Here is a 19,513-nt window from a genome sequence, read left to right as displayed (position 1 = left end):
CATACAACCCAAAATTAATCAAAGTATGATCTGTCACAGAATATTCTATTTTCTTTGATGCATCAGATACTGGTACAAACATTTATTCTCATATATCCATATTTTTAATCACAAAGCTCACAAAAGTGAGCTCAACACTGCTTTTCATGGCACTTTGAGTACAGCTGTGCACCCTTCTGCTTCCTGTTTCATGACTGCACACACTTTTATGAAGTCTTTGGATGTAAATCAAAATGCAGTCAGAATTCATATCAATTGCCATACAATGCAAACTATAATGAAAAGTAAGAAAAATATCTCTGGTTGCCAATTCAGAATAAATAATTCAACAACAAAAAATGAGAGTTTAAAACAGAGCTTTGTTGGCTAAGTTTGCACACAGCACAGGTCACAGCCTTGCCTTCTCCATCTGGGCCTCATCTCACAGCTTGCAAACTCAGTTCTGCCCAGAGGGGTTTTCACACCTTTTTCCTTAGTGCAGTGTTACAGTCCCAAGAGGAGATAGAAAATTGGAACCCTAGAGATAAGCAGGTTGACACAGAAGAGCCAGAGATAAAAGACAAAGCCCACAGTGAATAGCTCTCATTTGAGTGCTTTCACCTTTAAAAGTCCTGTCCCACGTAAGCCCAGCTGCTCTTACTGAACTCTTTTAGCCCAATCCAGAACGGAGCCGAAGCAGTTCCCACGCCAGCAAATTCAAACCAGAATCAAACTAAGAAGCGCAGTGGCTCACCCTCCCACAGGCAGAACACAACATGTAACGATGCAACACAACGGTACATGAGAGGAAGCCACGACACAGTACTGCAAATAACGTCCACTGTTCTGTGGAAGCGTTCCAACTGCTCCTATGCTGTATTACTAAGTGTAAAAACACAGCTTGTAACTTGAAAAGTTGTCAAATATTAATTTGACTCACATTTTTGTTCTTTTTTTTTTTTGCATTTAGAATTAAAAAGAAGTAATAATAAAAGAAGTAGTCCAAACTACTTTTCATAGAACCATAGAGTGGCGTGAGTTGGAAGAAACCTCAAAGATCATTTGACAGGGAAGCCTTGGAGCACTGAGGCTTATACATTTTGTTGACCTCAGAAGCCCATCTTTAGCATGGTAGTGATCTGATGATGATATTTAACAAATCTAGTCTTCATGCCTTAATTATCAGGAAGGCATTTTATGTAAAATAAATACTCCAGTGCATTTCCAGAGGTGTGTATCACTTTACAGAAGACCAAGAGTTACGTTACTACTCTGTGCACATGTAAAACATTGATGAGTATTTCTAAATGCAACAGATCTTAAAAAGTGAAATAAAGGCCTAAAAAAATCTTAATACAGAAATGAATGCAGAGGAAAACAGAACATGTTTCTCTTTCTGTGCTGAAACACTTACTTAACAAAAGAAAAATTATGATAGTATTTCATGAGATATCATTACCTAGTGGGCTAGAAAAAATAATTCATTGCTTCTTACATAGTTTGAATCGATCACAATGTGTTTCAATTACATTTTTGCCTCAGTGAAGTAAATATAAATTAGAATTTATACCCTCATGTAAGAAACAGCTAAAGAAGCATAAGATGAGTAACAGCAAAAACTTCTGGTAAGGAGGGCAGCACAGAAATGAAAAGTACCAATTGATACTCTACTGATTTTTCATTTCAATTTTAGTTCCTGTATTTGTTGTTTCGAAAAAAAAGTTGCATACATCTCAGCACTCGTTCAATACAACATTCTCCATAGGAAACAGAACAAACAAAAAAGTTCAATCTATAGACAAATTTCCTTGGACAGACAGAGACAAACATACGTGCGCTCTACAAGCTTCACCCTTACAAATCTAACAAGAAAATTTATATTTTGGTACACTGAACACACACAACAAGCATATACTGCATTTTCTATGTAGTAGACCTTAACTGCAAAAGTTGCTTTAAATACCTCAGTACCATCACAAAGGAGACTGTGAGAAACTTGAGTGATAAAATCTATATAAATAATACTGCAACATTCTTATTCTAGGGCCAGCGATAACCTTTTAAAGTATTTTCATAACTGAACTGTTATTTAGCAAAGATTGTTCAACATTTTGCATGATTAGCGACTTTAACTTAACAGTTTATAATGACACTCTTAATACAAATGCCAATATATTTTCATTAGAGTAAACATGCCCTAAAATCAGTGCTAGAGTGAATAAATGCTCACCAAGCTGTGGTTATCCTGAAGGGAATTGTGAGTTATCTGTAAATTTACATGAAATGAATTACAAACACTGAATGAGCTATTGTTGTAGTTATATAAGAGTATATATTTAAGAGTATCTAGCTCCACATGTGGAAAGGTGTTTTCATGAGCATGCACACCCAAGTTGAAGGCATCATACAATCCTTAAAGAACAGTTTTCACACTGTATGGCACAGTTTATCTGAAGCACTACGCATTAAGGAGCTGATTCCTTCAATTTCCCAAATGCGTAAATTTGAGAAAGATTAACTCACTTATCTAGGATATCAAAATGCAGCACACATAAGAACAGGGCATGAACTAGGAAATTGAACAAATACTGCACCCCCCAAAAAACACCAAGATGATCACCAAATTACAAAGCCAAAGTTGGATATTTTTAGTACTACTTGTATCACAAACAGCACAGAGAAGGTCAAGAGAAAAAAAAAAAAGATTGTTTTTCCTCAATAACATTTAAAAAATTCCTATAGCTATCTCTGAATAGAATTGTTTGCTTGACAAAGGTGAATGAGACAGAATGGATGAGGGACAAAATAGAAGCCAACAGAAAGTGGGGTAAAATAGAGCAGACAGGCAAAAAGGTGAACACAAGCAAAGAAAGATAAGAAGAAAATTACAAATTTTAGGAAAGAATGAAGAAAACAGAGCACAGGGGACCCATTTTAACTCCTGAATGCTAAACTTATCCATAAAATCTGCCTGACATTATGTTCCTCTCTCTCTTCAGGTATCAAAACTGGAAGAAACACATTTTTGATTGATTCCTTTCTCTTTTTCTAAGGTAAACCAATTGGCACACATAGAGCCAGAAATGCAGCTAGAAATATCTTTCTTCTCAAATCAAACTCCTACAAATTTCAAAGGAAAACCGAAGACTGCTCTGCCTTACTCCTAACTAATACCAGTTTGGTACTGAAACTATTTTAGTCAATAACATTAACAGTTTATATTCCATAACATTAATATGATAAAAAATCCATTTCAAAACAGTAAAAACTGCTATATTATGATATATTTAAACACAATATTTCTAAGCAGGAGGATATGAAAAATCAACCCACTCAATAGTAGACACTCTTTTGTTCATTCCTTACCTCACTGCTAAAAATGTAACCAAGGAGCACAGCCTTATTTCTGCCTGTTAAATCACATCCCCTTGTCAACTACCTTCAACCAGGACATTCTTCCAAATTCACTGAACTATGTCTTAACATCTCTTTCAGTACATTATGTGAATCAGTTAGATCGCCATTTAGAGCTGTTACCTCCACATTGTGATGCACAATGCAGAATCTGGGGTCTACAAGAATTCCACGCAGGGTACTTCAAATAAGGGCCACTGATTTTGGCTCTGCTCTGAGAAGTGGGACATCAGAGTCAAAAAAAATAAAAACGTGTGGATAAACCTGTAGGAGGTTCTTATATTTTAGCATCTAAATACATCAATTACAACTTGAATAAGAAAAAAAAAAAGCCGCAACTGAAGTAATTATAATTTTTCATCCTTTCCACATGGCAGCATATCTGTTTGATATTCACCATCTACACAAATTGTAGAATCATTAAGGTTGGAAAAGACCTCTAAGATCATCTAGTACAACTGTCCACCTACCACCAATATTGCCCACTAACCATGTCCCTAAGTATCACATCTTCCCTTTCCTTAAACACCTCCATGGACGGTGACTCCACCACCTCCCTGGGCAGCCTGTGCCAACGCCCAACCACTCTTTCTGAGAAGAAATTTTTCCTAACATCCAACCTGAAGCTCCCCTGAAATCTTGAAATCTTGTACAATTCTTTACAGTGTATTTCAGATGTGTTTTGGAGGTGAAAAGTAATTAAAAGCTTTTCTTATTAAAAAAAAAAAACAGCAAAACGTCTAAACTCAAGAACATCCTATGAACATAACAAAGTTCATACTGAAAGACAACTGTATGTAGGAAAAAAAACTGGAATTTATGTAAGCTCAAAACCTTGTCTCTTGTACAAAATTGTAACAAGGGTTTCTATCGCAATCAAATGCAAACAAACTTTGTAAATAAAGACAGAAGGCAGTAAAAAGAAAACTAATCTCATTTTCTTCAGTAACTTAATTCTTACATATTTTCTGGCAAATCTTCTGTTACGTTACCAAACAAGCAAAGAAAAAAAAAAAAACAACCAGCAATACTCTGAAATGGAAAATACTGATAACTACCAATAGTTACCCTTTTTCAGGTGAAATACTGAGTGTAATTTTAATAATCTTATTATTGATTTTAACATCAAATTTCCAATCAAAATTAAAAGTAATTTAGCTGTGAACATGCAAAAAATACTTCCTAAAGTACAGCTAGTTAATTATTTAAAACGCAGTTCAACAGTTGAGTATAGTCCTCAGAGAGAAATCAGAACTTGCATTTCAATCATCAGAGCAATTTTCTTCACTGGCTCCTTCATTAGAAGATTATGTTGTTCATGTGGGAACATTCAGTAATAGATTATCAAACTGTTAAATATTGCCCAGTTACCTTCCTGTGAATTCCCAGTTTTGGGGTTCATTTCAGAAGTGAAAATGGATTTTCTTTCCAGGAAACCTGCGAAGGTCCAGGAGCTTTGACAACTTCTGAAAAAGGTTTGGATGTTTTGGAAAAAAACAACAAGATTTACAATCATGATAACCTATTACCTATTGTCTTAGGTAATAACTCAGGGGCCTAGAGGATTTCTCTTGTGAGGAGAGACTGAGAGACCTGGAACTGTTCACTCTGAAGAAGAAAAGACTGAGAGAGGATCTTATCAACACATAAATATCTAAAGGATAGGTATCAACAAGATGGGGCCAAGCTTTTTCCAGTGGTGCTCAGTGACAGAACAAGGAGCAATGAGCACAAACTGGAACACAGGAAGTTCCATTAGAACGTGAGAAAGAACCTCTTCTTTGTGAGCATGACAGAGCACTGGAACAGGCTGCCCAGAGAGGCAGTGGAGTCTCCTTCTCTGGAGATATTCAAAACTCACTTTCCTGTGTGACCTGCTGTAGGGAACTCGCTTTAGCAGGGGGTTGGACTTGATGATCTCCAGAGGTCCCTTCCATCCCCTGCAGTTCTGTCCTTCTGTGAGAATTTTAGCATGTGTGGTAATTCTGCTGCAATCCCTCCTTACATCCACCAGAGTTCTAAAATTTGCTTCTTTTACAGTTCTTTTAGTGGAGAAGGCAAAGAAGCTGTCAGAGAATATTTGGTGGTGTTCATCAGCTTCACTATTATTTTCTTTGCTTAAAAACAATAGCATAAACCATGCTGATGAATGCACCAATCTGCAAACAGACCTCTCAGCCTCCTTGTTTTATTGCATATGCTTGCCATAACCAGAGATACAGTGTAGGAATCAGAGACTGATGCTGATCTTGAAGGAATGTTTGCTACCAACAGAAACACATAAGTGTTTAGACAGGCCAACAACAGCAGCCTTACAATGCGGCTGTTTTTTCTTGTATTAATTAGAGCAGTGAGGTGGAGCAAAGAACAGTTTCTTATCAGAAAGAGCAGCAACAGATATTATTTCACTTTTTATTTCACTGTTACACAGTATTTTTTATGAAATTTTATTGCTAAAATTGCTGCTGCTCTGCTTAAAACACTGAAAATTATTTAGCCTTTACGTTATCTTGATGTTGGACAAACTTCTAGTTCTTATGGCAGGAGACAGATACCAATCCTGCCAATGACATACCAAAAAAGGACTGCTCTAAGGCTATCCAATTCTAACCACTCACTAGGTAATGATCATTCACAGTAAGCGATGCATCAATGCATAATCAACGCACAAATTATAAATTAAGAAAAAAAATAAGTTAAAAGCTTAGACTATGCAATTATTGTAAATAACTTAAATTATCCCTATTTATTCATTCAAGGCCGGCAGATTTTCAGGTTGACTGATGCTAGACAGTTAGCTAATTTTTTTTTGAAGCAACAAAAGCAACAAAAAGCTCAGCTTGACAAAAAGCTGGACAAACAGCAATGAAACTGTAAATGGATTAGTTATGATAAAGTACATAAATCTTAAGTGTATCAGAACAGTGGTTAGGACAACCCTGGCGTAATTAGATGCATTTCTAACTTAACTAGATCAAATCTATATTTAGTTCTGGCATCTGAGATTGTCATGGAAAATATATAGATACTACCAAATCTCTTCCTATCACATTATGTCTAACACAGAGCAGAATGGAATGATGGGTAAATATGGTTTTCTTTTAATTCCATAAGTCCCAGCCATCAAGGAATCAGTTCAACTGCAGATGCAGCTTGAAGCTGGTTCAGGGCTGCTTACAACATGATATGCCTGTCCCGAGTTCAGCAGTTCCTTCAGATACCTCTCTCCTACATCAGGGCCAAGGGGACTATTCTTCACCATTTCACATCATCTATTTGCCTAAGGTTAGGTCAATCTCTGGAAACATATTTGCATTTTTTTTTTTTAAATTCTACTTGCAATATAGCAGCCCTATTTGCAACATTTTGTTTTCAGTTAATAACTTACCACTGGCACATTGCTCTCTTCCACATAATTTTAAAATTCTCCCTCTAATGTTGCTAAAACACCTTCCAAAATCAGGGAAAGATAGTCTGTGTGTGCATACATATGCATGCCTTTAAATATGCATCCCTGTACGTATGCACATGTATTCAAAAGTCGCCTGAAAGGATCATTAGAGTTCCCCTATACTGAAATCCCTAAATTAAAACATGTAATTTATTAATCTAGTTCACACATTTAAGCCACCATATGTCACTCTTCTGCTGACTTCAGCATCATGTTCCTACTTGGACGGTGCCGGCCTTTCTGTATGTGAGTGCTGTGAGGACTTGCACCATGTCCGAATAGCTTGCCTTTCACTCCAGCAGTTCTCAGCACCACTGCTGGATGCTTTGCAGATACTGAATCATAGAATCATTTGAGCTGGAAGGCACTTTTAAAGGCTGTCTAGTCCAACTCCGCGGCAATGAACAGGGACACAGCTCCATCAGGTTCTTAGAGCCCATCCAGCCTGATCTTGAGTGCCAGGGATAGGGCATCCACCACCTCTCTGAGCAACCTGTGCCAGCGCCTCACGATCCTTATCGTAAAAAACTTCTTCCTTCTACCTAATCTAAATCTCCCCTCTTTTAGTTTGAAACCTATCCCCTTGTGTCCTATCACAACAGACAAAGAGTTTGTTCCCTTCCTTCTTATAGTCTCCCGTTAGATACTGAAGGGAAGAAAGGAAGATTTGGAATAAATGTAATTGAGTTCACTTAACACAAAATTCTTTATTGGTAGGATTCGTCTCACCTAAACTCAGCTCTTTCAAAGTTCAGCATCTCTCTACACAAGAGAACTAAACATACTCCATATGTTGAGACACAGCTCTGAAGGGTGGCTCATCCCATTCTAAATTCCAACTTGATAAGATACAGAGAAGAAAGAACTTTGGAGCTTTTCCTTCACTCTTTTCTATATTAGATTTCTAACTTTCTATGTCTGAAGTTAAGGGAGGTGAATCCCACACCATATGTGCAACATAAATGAGGTAAAGAAATATGGAAATATTCCTATGCTTACTGAATAGGGGAAGAAGTCTTGAGGTAACACTTTGTCCTGATAGCAGCTCTGGGACTGGGCACCACGCTAAGGAGTTTCCGCTCTATGTAGAAGCACCAAGTGAATCCAACTGTATTTGCTCTGTTCCCTCCTTCTGCTTCTCTCCTCACCTCTGCACTAAAGCTCACTTCCCTTGAGTTAATTCAAGTCCAGCTTGCAATTTGTGGTCCACTTCAACAAAATCAGCTATGATATACCTTCCTTCTAGTTTCTTACCGGATTCTATGACACAACAAAAAGTCCACAAGATTTATCACTCAAAACAAAGGTCAGTTCCAGAGTCAGCAGGACCTATTTCAATTCCCTAGCCCAGCATTCAATCACAAGACACAGAGACTTGTCTTTCAAACTAAGCTGTGAAAACAGAAGGCATCACTCTTTCTCAAGTTAATTTCACTGTTACTGACTTTCTGCAGGGTTAGGATTTCAATTGCCAATAGACTAAAAAGAAACTTAAAAAAAAAATTAAAAAAAAAAAAAAAGAAGAAATCAAAGTTAAACAGTTTTCTACTAAAATCTCCACAACTTCCTACTGCAAGTGAACCAGGCAATGAAAATGCTCTAAGCTAGATATTAAGTTGAGAAGAGTATTACTGGGAAGGGGTAAAGAAAGAAGCATTTCATGAAGTGAGCTGGTGGGGATATCTTCAACAGATGGAGTTAGTTTGAAATTGAGATACAGTGAGGATACTAAAGCAAATATTCCACCTTTCCTAGCATCTGTCCTGAGAAGTTAAACAAATCAATATTAGCATTGTTAAGTTTCTATAGTTTAATAACAAAAATATCAAGCTAGAAACTTCAAGCACTATTATGAATGTAAAGACAAACTCATAAATGCCAGAACGTGTCAGAATAAAACCGTCTGTATTACAATCCCAGTAATACTATACTATCATTACCTATGTCATAGTGCATGACTTTGTCCATATGATTTTGTTTGGTTAGAACACTGATAAATGCTGAGACCTTTGCAGTCCTCATCAAGTGATGGCAGCAGGTATCCATTTTATATGAACCAGAATTGGACCATGCAATCATTCATCTCATACTTAGAAATTCAGTGTTACATCTCAGGTTATACAGGCACAGATTCCTTGGCAGACTTCAATACTGAAATATACTCATTTCTGCCTTCAATCATAACCATGGTTTAATTCTGTTCCTTTCATATTTGATCACAGTCTAGACATATTTCTTTTCTATCCCTCCCTCCAAATCCTGAGCTCAGTATGCTCGTGTGTTCTTCCCAAACTCCAATACTAAGGTTTTCCATACTATCCTCTACCTTTCTCTAGCACTTAACATATCAGCTCTAGCTCCCATGCTACCAAACATTCTTTTCATGACCAGTAATTCCCAGGCCACTGCCAATATCTCATTCAAAACCCTGCCAACATATACATTCATTTTTCCCTGTTCCTTGGTAGACGTTCTCATTGGCCACACCTAGAGTATCTTGTACCATATTTCTAAACCCCAGAGCATTCCAGTCGAGTTCCCTCTGCCTCTTTAAACTATCTCATTATTCTTCATTCTCTGTTCTCCTTGTCCTCAGCCTCTCCTATATCCACTGACAAACTTCTATTGCTGCTGACTCATTTTCTAGTGCCCTCACTCAAACACAGAGACAGACAAGATAAGAAATCTCTCCACTTAAACCTCCTTAATCTCTCTTCTATGCTTAGTAGGCATATGGACACACTGACAATCCATCAGTGAAGACTTCATTTCCAGTGCCTGCTGCTGATTCAAGGTAAGACAGACTAAAGGTGCGATTGTTCACCTATGTTCATGTTCAATTATGTATTGAAAATCACAGTGCAAAGAATTTTCAATGATTTTACTTACAGATAGTTTTGTTCTGATAGGTTTTCTAATGGCCATATGCCTCTATGTGCAGATTTTCCAAATGATAACTTGATCCAGCTGGAACAGATTTTCAAAGAAAACCTTGTGTCAAGGCCGCATCCCTGCCAATTTCAAGAGTCGGTTCTCAAGCATAGGAGTGTTATAGTCTTAATGAAAAGAACATCAGAATTATTCTAAAAAGAGGAAATGGATGCAGTTTTGCCTAGTTTCTTTCCTGGAAACAGCTGAAGTGCAAAGATAAGATTCCAAGCTTTTTTTTTGTCTCCTGAAAGTAAGTTATTTTTTAGCAGAATGAAGACCACACTTCATCACTCTGAAGATTTGATGACTTGAAGATGCTAGTATTAACTACAAACATAACTTTCAGACTAAGAGATAATTTAGTCTTTCATAATTTTGTATACTCTGTCAGCTTTGATAAGAAAAAGAAAAAAGGCTGCACTGTAGCACTCTATTCACAAATTTATCTACATGACCATTCGTGAGATCTTATGTCCGCACTTGGTAATTAAGCACTGGTACTTTTGACCAAGAAAGATTTTCTCATATGAAATCATAAAATAATGTTGAAGTCTCAGAAAGAAAAAAAAAAAAAGGCACAATTTTCCTAAAAAAGCTTATATAGAGATTTATATATGTGCACACACACAAGTACACATACACCAACTGTTCTACTTCTTCATGTAATAAAAGTCAATTCATTTAAACTTACATTCTTACTGTATTAAACTGTACTTGTAATTAAATGAACATTTGCAAATTTCCAAACCCAAAGGAAATGATGCTGAGTTGCATAGAGTCAGAACCTTATCTGCTTTACTTTGTAAAAGGAATGAGTTCAATTCCAGTGGGTTCTTTGTTTTTATTACGTCTTGTAGCTTGTATTCTCCCAGTGACTAAAAGATTGCTAAACTTTCATGTCTTAATTAGTTTTTATCAACCATTCAACATTTAATTAATGCACAGTTTTATTTGGAAAATGAAGTAAAATACGCAACACAGCACCTCATTTCCACTGACATGTCTCTAGATTATGCTGTGACCTAGGGAACTAATCTCACACAGCATTACCATTTTTCTAAATTTTTCCTGTTGATACTCAAAATATTCCTAAGTGCATTCGGGGAGCAGTATAAATCTTCACATAGCTAACACCTGCAGATTCAAAAGGGACAAGCAAAGACTGTAACCCAACTGACAAATACCAATTCCTTAAGTTTGCAGAGGGAGTGAATAAATTATAACAACAATTTCCCACTTAATTTGGTTTATACAAGAACACCACAACCCGATTCTGCTGGGGAAGCTTCCCCCATTGGCTGAAGGACTGCTTCACACCAGCACAGACCAGCAGCCACACAAGCATCTACAACCAGCAACTCTGCTTCAACCTTCAAACTCTGTTCAAGGACAAAAATATCAAAATCGTCAGCGTTGCTACAAGTAGTTTAGACTCCCAGGAACTCTGATCCTGAGAGATCTGTGCAAAACATCTTTTTCCCCAACAAAACATGAAGCCCCAAAGGCCTGTAAGTGCTCATGCTCCTTATCTTTCTTGTCTTTCCAGTCTAAACCACAAAAATGATACACACAAAGCGGAAACACTGAACTAACTCTCTTCTTCCAACACAGAGGTATATTTCCCATGTGTAAAATCCTTATTCTGTAAAGCTGTCTACACTTTGAAGGCTGTGAACACCTTGATTTTGTACACAGCATGAATCTATACCACGCACTGGCAACAATTTGGTCAGAGCCAGGTATGAAGATGGGCTGCATTTCCTCCAGCTCACAGTTTGTATGGCGATGGAATGAGACTGCCTTAGGCAAACACATAGGGCCAGCCTTAGATGTCACCCCCACGTAACCCCGCTGATATCATCGGAAGGGATTTTGTGATAAATATTTGCGCAGAGCCAGATTGTGAAATTTCTCACCCACTGGTTATGAAATCTGTTGGGCAATCTCTCTTCAAGACCTCTGTAGTACACTGGCCTTTTAAAAAGACTCTTTCATGACCTTTTAGCAGTAATAATCTATTCAAGAATAATAAATTTAATATTAAAGTGATTTGTAATAAATGTCACTATTGACATGCAAACCAAATTGAATATTTTCTATAACAAAACAATCATTGTTTTTACTACATGGGGATAGAAAGATGAGTCGAGTCTGGCTCAGTAATTAGGTTTTTGTCATAGATCCTAGGGAAAAAAAAACACAATTAAATGATAAAGAACATTTCTATGTTTCAGAATGAGTTCTTGCCAGCTGGATTTTTTTCCTGTTTTTGATATATGACCCTCCATATAAACAATGAAAGAACTCAATTATGTAAGCAGTAATAAAAAGTAATTAAAATTACAAAAAAAAAAAAGAAAATACAGAGCAATTACTTCCTGCATCAGAAAATTTCTCAGTGTTCTACTGTAACTATTGGTAGGATATATGAAACAAGAATTGATTGAGCCTTGGGAGGAAGATTCGGTATAATAATGACATTTTTTCATGTTCAAAGTACTCTGCAAGCAGTACCTGAATCTCTTTATAGTTATCAGTGCAGCGAGTAAAAAAATGAGTAAGATAATGCTATTGTGGTAAAATTACTCACCCAGTAGAGGCTTTTTGAGTTGTTAAGAGATCATAATTCATATTGATTTTAATAGATTACCCTGATATGATCCAATACCCACTGTCAATAAAAGAATTTCTCTAAGAGGAGATATTTCCTTTTTACATTCAGAACAACACATGCAAGACAGCCATAGTTTATATTGTGTCTTATCCTTGTATGCAAGAAATTCATTTAAAGAGCCTTGAAATGCAAGCTTTTGACAAAAAGCTGTTTGTGAGTTGCATGCTAGCAATGTCTTTATCGTCTTACTGTTCAGCTATGAACCAAACTGCTCAAGTATGAACAAATAACCTCTATTTAAACACATTTTCTTACCGCTTTGCAAATATTCAAAGAGTGGCTAGAAATTCACCTTATCCTTTAGAAAGGGAAAGTAGTGCTGCAGAAATGAGATGCAGGTTTCCCCCACTTAAACCTGACCCACATTTTAGAAAAATTCAATTTAAAGATTATAGTTCATGTTCCTCTCTAAAACAAGTCTTCATCAAAACACACGGAGGTTCAACATTGCTCTTGAGCACTCTGGAGATGCCCTGACTTCTTGCAGTATGATAAACTGTGTCTGTTTGTATGATCCCTGCTAGTCTCCTAAAATCTGAATATGTGGAGTTAACCACCCATAAGCGAAGCACTGCTTTCATTACTGGGGTGAAGTAACAAGCCTCTGTGCTTCATCTGTCGTTACAACGGGCCACACGGGTAGCAGTCCTGAGTTATACCACAGCTGCAACAAACACCTGACATGAGAAGCTGCCTCATGCAACTGTCCTTCTTGGAGTTTATCACAATCACTGATAAAAATAATGAGAGATTAGATTTTAGAAAGAGCCCTCTGGTTTACTTCCACTGCACAGTATGTCATATAGAAGTTTTCATAAAAGAAGATTTTGTGCTTTTTTTCCCCCCAGTTTTCCCCAGGCTTGCATGTTTTTCAACTTGAGAATTATTTATCATTCCCACAAAATCATTTCCTATTTATGGAAAAGAATAAAATGGGAATCTTTGCTTCAATCTCTCATTTCAAAGTACTGTTAAATAAAGAGCATGTATCTGGATTTTTTGCTAAACTCAGAGGTACAAAAAAAAATGATGAACATAAGGCAATTCAACCCCTTGATTACACAAACTCAACCAACTGAACACTGACCATCATACAACAAAGTCAGTCCTGGAGTTCTTCCTCTGCATCTGCACTACCACCAAATGCAATCAAGTGGTATGTGTATGAACAGTATGTTTACAACACTGTATAGCATAATTTTGTGTCTTTGATGGCTACATTTTTCATGGCACGAATCAATACCTGTATAAAATTTTAACAATTTATAAACTCAGATAATATTACTATATTATTATTGTTTTTCTAATGCTATGGCATTTAGAAATATGTTTTTTCAGAAATTATTTTAAACGCAACAGATCTTTCTTTTCAGGTTATGTTTTGGAAGACTAATAAGGAGTTGTAACAAAAGGAAGTGTCATTTTCAAGATACTTCTTGTGTATTACTTACTAAGAGATTCAAAAAACACTCCTACATATACCCTATAAAATTTACCTATACATATAAAACATGTACACTGCATATCTATACTGACTGCATATATAATACACGCAGATGTACAAGAGAAAATGCAGTTTTTACAAGTGAGTTTACCATAATTCCCACTCTTCTTTCTATGATTCTGTATGATTTTCAACTTGCTTGTGACAAACTTGCCTACCACACTGCTGAAAAGTATTACACTGCTAAATTCGCATGTAAATTTCTTATTTCTCTTCATTTCTAACTCAGTAACATAAAGTCATTAAGAAATGTCAGCACGCAACTACTAACTTCCCTAAGCTTTCTAGACTGCTCAGATATCCCTGACCTAACTGAAAGCAATTGTTTAGGTCTGACAGAGCCCTACCAAAACTCACGTCCTCCTTTCCATGCAGCCTGCCTGAGCAGAGGGCAGACTGGCGTCTTTTCAGCACTGGACTCTCTGTGAGGATGTTCCAGTGCAATGCCATTTGGACACGGAGGATTTTTCCAAGTTCTGCTGCACAGTCACTGCTTCACAGCAGGGCTGCACGGGCGGTCTGGAAGAAGCAGGGTTCAGAGAGAACTACTAATTATTTAAAACACAAAATACATAGCCAGAATTTTTGCAGGTCGTCAGCAAAGGCCAACATTTATCTTCAGCCATTTCTTCACAGTAATTTATAAGGAAACAAGCAGTGCTTTGCTGGGATCCACCTGAACATGCAGAGAGGAAAATCAAATATTGTAGTATGAATGTTTGTCTATTGTGTGCATTATTTCTATGTACTTCCTTGTGCTGATTGATGAACACAGCAATCTACTGATCTGATATGCCAGACCCTAATAACATCTCCAAAATCAAAATACTTAAAAGCATGGAATCTGAAACGTAAGTAGTTCATGCTCATTAGCAGTCTACTTGTGAAGTACTCTTTCCCCAACACTGTTCTCCCTCTTAAGACTTGTAATTTAACATTCCTCTGTCAAAATAAAGTGTAACTATACGTATGCAATCCTTAAACTTTCAAACCTATGTTGTTTTTTCTCCTTCTATCTACTAATCAAGTAATTTTTTTTTATCATTTAGCGTAGGAATAAATTCTGTTTGTCATATGTAACATTTTCTAGAAATTAAGCAGCACAGAATTTTGGGGACAAAGACTGCCACCTTTTGGCAATAGTCTGTAACAAAGTCTGTTTTCTTATGCAAACGAATGCTTTAGCAAACATTTTATTATATTATTTTAGAAACTTATATTCAGCAAAAAAAAAAGATGTAGAACAAAATACAAGGTTCGGTAGAAGACAACCTGAGAAAAATGTTCCTTCAGAGTTGCTGTATGTAGTGCAAGGTACATTCACGTAAATATGAGAAAACACAGCTGTATTTTTTTGATGGTCATAATACACTCTGACACATAGCACTGAATAGTGCATGGAAATCCCATTTCTTTAAAAATACAAAGAAGGAAAACACAAGAATTTTCCTTATGTACAAAATATTCTTTTCCCCACAGCACTGATTTAACCTGCAAGTAGGTCTGCTGTATGTATTAGGTCAGAAGACCGGAAGAAAAATGATTAAATAACTACCAATTGTATCATCATGCAAATAATTTATTGCCAATGCTAATTTTGGTATTTCCCATATTTTCAGTCCTTCACCTCGGAAACAAAATTTTTAATTTAGGAATTTGAGAGATATGGTTTTTACCCCTATTTACGTCAGCTATTAATGTCCATCATTTGGCAGTTATGCTGGCGTGGTTCCAACAGAAAGACCTTTACATCAATATTTTGCCACTGGAGCAAAGTAACCATAACAGCAAAAGATTGAGCCAGAATGAGAGAGGACAAAATGGATTTCCTAGTTTATGGATTTCCCATTCAGTGGATTTCCTAGTCATTTGCTGGCGGCAGAGCAATGATCAGGACTTATGCTACATCCTCACTAGAATTGCTTCACCTGGCTTAAAGAGCCCAAAAATGTCCAGATGTACCAAGAAATCCCCATAGAACCAAAGCTAAGCATATCCTTTATTGCCAAAGGGAAAACAGAGAATTCATATCTGGAATCAAACTCATGACTACCACCTTGACAGAGCAAGGTCAAAGGCTTGCTACAATAAAGAAATGAACAAAATAAAAGAGAAAAATGCAAAGTTAGAATTTTAGAATAGAACTGCCTCCTTTACAGACAACTTAAACATGGACATAAAATTCTTGGGAGAATAATTAGAAAAGAGGTTGCAGCTTTAGAAGAGTATATAGAGTTTTCAGGAAATAGCGATAGCAAATGCCCTGAGAAATCCGAAAGAGATAAGAAATACAGAGGGCAAAGAAAGGTCCAAAACAGTAACAAGGAGGGCCAGAGGAAACTTCTGAAAGCTTGCAAGTCAGAATGAAAAGCCAGAGCATACTCCGGGTGGCACAGAAGTTAGACTCAGCTAGTACTAATAATGCAAGACTAAATTGTGAGAATGTCAAAACACGCAGAAATCACGTAAATTAAAGAATGGACACAAAATTGCAGGCATATTTATCTTCAAAACAAATGCAACTACAGGAAGATCAAAAGAGAATTTTACTGAGCTTCTCAGTGCTAAGATTCACAAAAGCAAACTACAATCGCCCATTTTCCAGACAGCTGAGCCATTTGGAGAAGAATGAAATTCTGAAGAGCTTCAAGAGGCAATCAGAATACTGAGGGGTAACAAAAGCACCAGGTGTGAGTAATCTTGCCACTGAATTATCAAGAACAAGAGGGAAAGGAAGTCAAATTCTTTACAGGGCTATTTGGCTAGTTTTAGTTAATTTTTCAAGCATTAAAAAAAGACATATGCCAATTTGAATAACAAAAATACAAAAATCTACTCGATTTACACAGAAGAAATCTGATGCTGGAGAATAGCGTTTGAAAACTTTAGCCTCAAGTACTACACTGGAAATCAGTTCCATTACATCTCCATATTAAATGTGTGTGTATCTTGTACAAATGTTCAAGGGGTTTCTTTTTGTTTACTTAAAAACAAAACAAAAAATCCACAATCTGCTAAAATTAGAAACTTTAACAGAGCTTTGCTGCTGATATAAGTATCTAAATAACCTCACTATTAACAGCCAGCCTGCTTTAAGGGCTAGTTGCACTGAAAACAAGTGACTAACCTCATGCCATATGGAATTCCATTGATTTCACTGAATTTCCATGGCATAATTCTGCTTTTACTAGTGGGACTTATGAAAGCAGATGAAGGGTAGCAGAGCACAGCAAAGTCTACTACCTGTCTGGCACCAAATCCCTCTCACACAGATGGAGGAGGGATATGGTACAGGCTTCCAGATCACACAATTTGCAGTCTTTGGAGAAGTATGACAGTATATACTGCTTAAAAAGTATTACGCTGCTGTCAGTAGGACTTCCATATGGGGCCTGCCATGTTCCCAATGCACATATTACACCACTTGCTGAAGAAAACACAGTCTTTTCCAAACCACGTCCTGTTGGCCAGGTTTAATGTCTTTAATATCCCTCCCTGGATAGTTTCTAACTGACTGAGAAGGTCAGAAGAAAAATTTTTAGATCTGTTACAGAAAGACCAAGCATAGCAGTATAGAATAGTATCAGTTTCTTGGCAGCTTGAGCATTACATTCTTTATTTTTTTGTACATGCTGCTGAATAGGTGCAAACTTCCCTTGTCCCCTTCCCCGCAGTGTTTGGACTGTTTAGAAAATTATTTTTAAATAAAAGTATGTAAGATGTTTCCCATGAATCTTTAAGAAGCAGGAATGTGGACTAAGCCATAAACCAATAAAACTTGCAAGGTCAATTTTATTACACAAATGTGCAACAGACCGTATAAATGGTAATTAAATCTTCAGGTTTTTGAAGTTGCGATATCGCTCTCTTCTTCAGATACTCAGCAGGGATTTCCAAAAGGAGACACTGAATCCCAGAAATCTCCACAGATATATCTAGCAATATATTTCAGTTCCTCGCTTACATAGTCAAACATCAAGGTGGCGAAGCATAAACCCTTACACAGTAATAAAATGGTACAGTGCTAGTAAGTAGAATAACACAGCACTCCCAGGTATAAACACGGATGTTACTAAATGAATTCAAATCGCATTTGGATACAAAGTTTACACCACCACCATCATGCTTAACTGTCTGATGAAACGAGCAACGTGGAAGAATAGTATAATATCTTAATTAAACTTTACATGTGTGTATAATGTTGTATGGATTAACACTTCTAACAGCTGCAAAAACACACATCATAGGAAACTGCAGCCCCAACTGTTTGTCTCCAACCTGTTTGGGGAGGTCATTGTTCAGATCTCTGCTTGATGGTCTCTTAAGTCAAAAAGTGATTGTCCGTAATATTTTACCAAGCAAGTAATTTGTCTTTAATTTTACTTCCTTGTTCTGATAGAGCAAATCAGTGCAACAACCCAACTTAAAGCAATGCCTTGGAGGAATATAGCTAGGCTAGAACTGAATAGAAAGTCTCAAAATAATCATTTTGAACATTTTCCGTTCCATTTCTACAGGCAGTTTCGAAAACAACACCTAGATTTATGCAGAATATACTGGCTTGGGCTTGTTTGCTGAATCACATGCATTGTGATAAATATTTGTACTGTCTTAAAGAACATTTTCTCATTTTAAAGACAATAGAAAAACATAAAAATGTATTATGACAACATGTAAACAACACTGTTGTTTATATGACTTCCACCTGTATTTTGCTTTGTTTTCTGTGGCATTAGGAAAAAAACAGGAGTGTCAAAGGATATGCTAATAATGAGTTACAGTGGCAGTGACAGATAACATTTCACAGGCGAAATGCATAATTCTCTAATAACCTTGGTAGCATGCTCACCTTCCCTGAACCACTCATACCATGAAAAGCCACTCCTTTTTGCATCACATTACTCAGCCACAGAAGTGAAGAAACAGCGCTCATGTTTGGGTGGTTTGCTCTGCTTTGCCTTAATAGATTTAGAGCTAAAAATTTAATTGGATGTGTGTCACTTCTTGAAAATGGATAGTGTTGTTATTCAGCTTCAACCACTACAAGGAACTTCATAAAGAAAGATACCTTAGCACTGTAAGGCAGCTAATTATTCTCTGCAGGTATACTAGTAACGCTGTACATATCTTTTCAGTTACTTTAACAAATTGCAGTATTAAGTTCTTGAGTTTGAGTGTCAATTGTTACATTCAAATATTGTTTATATATGAAAATCAAACCTTGAAAAATTGCGTGGTTTGTTCTGTTGAGATGTCTAACTATTTACATCCCCCAAGTAGTTTGAAGTCATCGTAGGAGTCATTCATTTTTCAGTTCATTTAACAGATTTTACACACATTTTTTCCACTTCAATTAATATTGCCTAAAATTTCACAGTTTATCTTATTTTTTTTCATATTAGAGAGAAAACAAATTTAAGTATTTCCAACCAGCCTGAAACTGTCACCTTTATATATGCTTTTACCATCATGTCATACTTTGCAACGAGAAAGCATATTTTATTGTCTATTTGGTCTTTCCACAACATTATATGAAAAAAAATTTAAGAACCTTTTATCT

At 36.5% G+C, this 19,513-nt stretch overlaps 1 protein-coding gene across 18 annotated transcripts in view; it reads right to left on the bottom strand.

Annotated features, from left to right (window-relative positions):
- Positions 1-19,513, bottom strand: part of CACNA2D3 (calcium voltage-gated channel auxiliary subunit alpha2delta 3) — a 422,632-nt gene that overhangs the window by 294,281 nt on the left and 108,838 nt on the right. Inside the window, exon 1 of one of the 18 annotated variants that reach the window (XM_021409180.1) lies at positions 9,734-9,784. The exons of the other annotated variants lie outside the window; for them this stretch is intronic. Coding sequence (XP_021264855.1) covers positions 9,734-9,769 — 36 coding nt within the window. The 5' untranslated portion in view covers positions 9,770-9,784. Of the gene's footprint in view, positions 1-9,733; positions 9,785-19,513 lie in introns of those variants that run through there. 18 annotated transcript variants of the gene reach the window in all.

This window comes from Numida meleagris, chromosome 11, assembly GCF_002078875.1.
Source record: "Numida meleagris isolate 19003 breed g44 Domestic line chromosome 11, NumMel1.0, whole genome shotgun sequence".
NCBI lineage: Eukaryota > Metazoa > Chordata > Aves > Galliformes > Numididae > Numida > Numida meleagris.
This window is presented reverse-complemented; position numbering and strand designations above follow the sequence as displayed.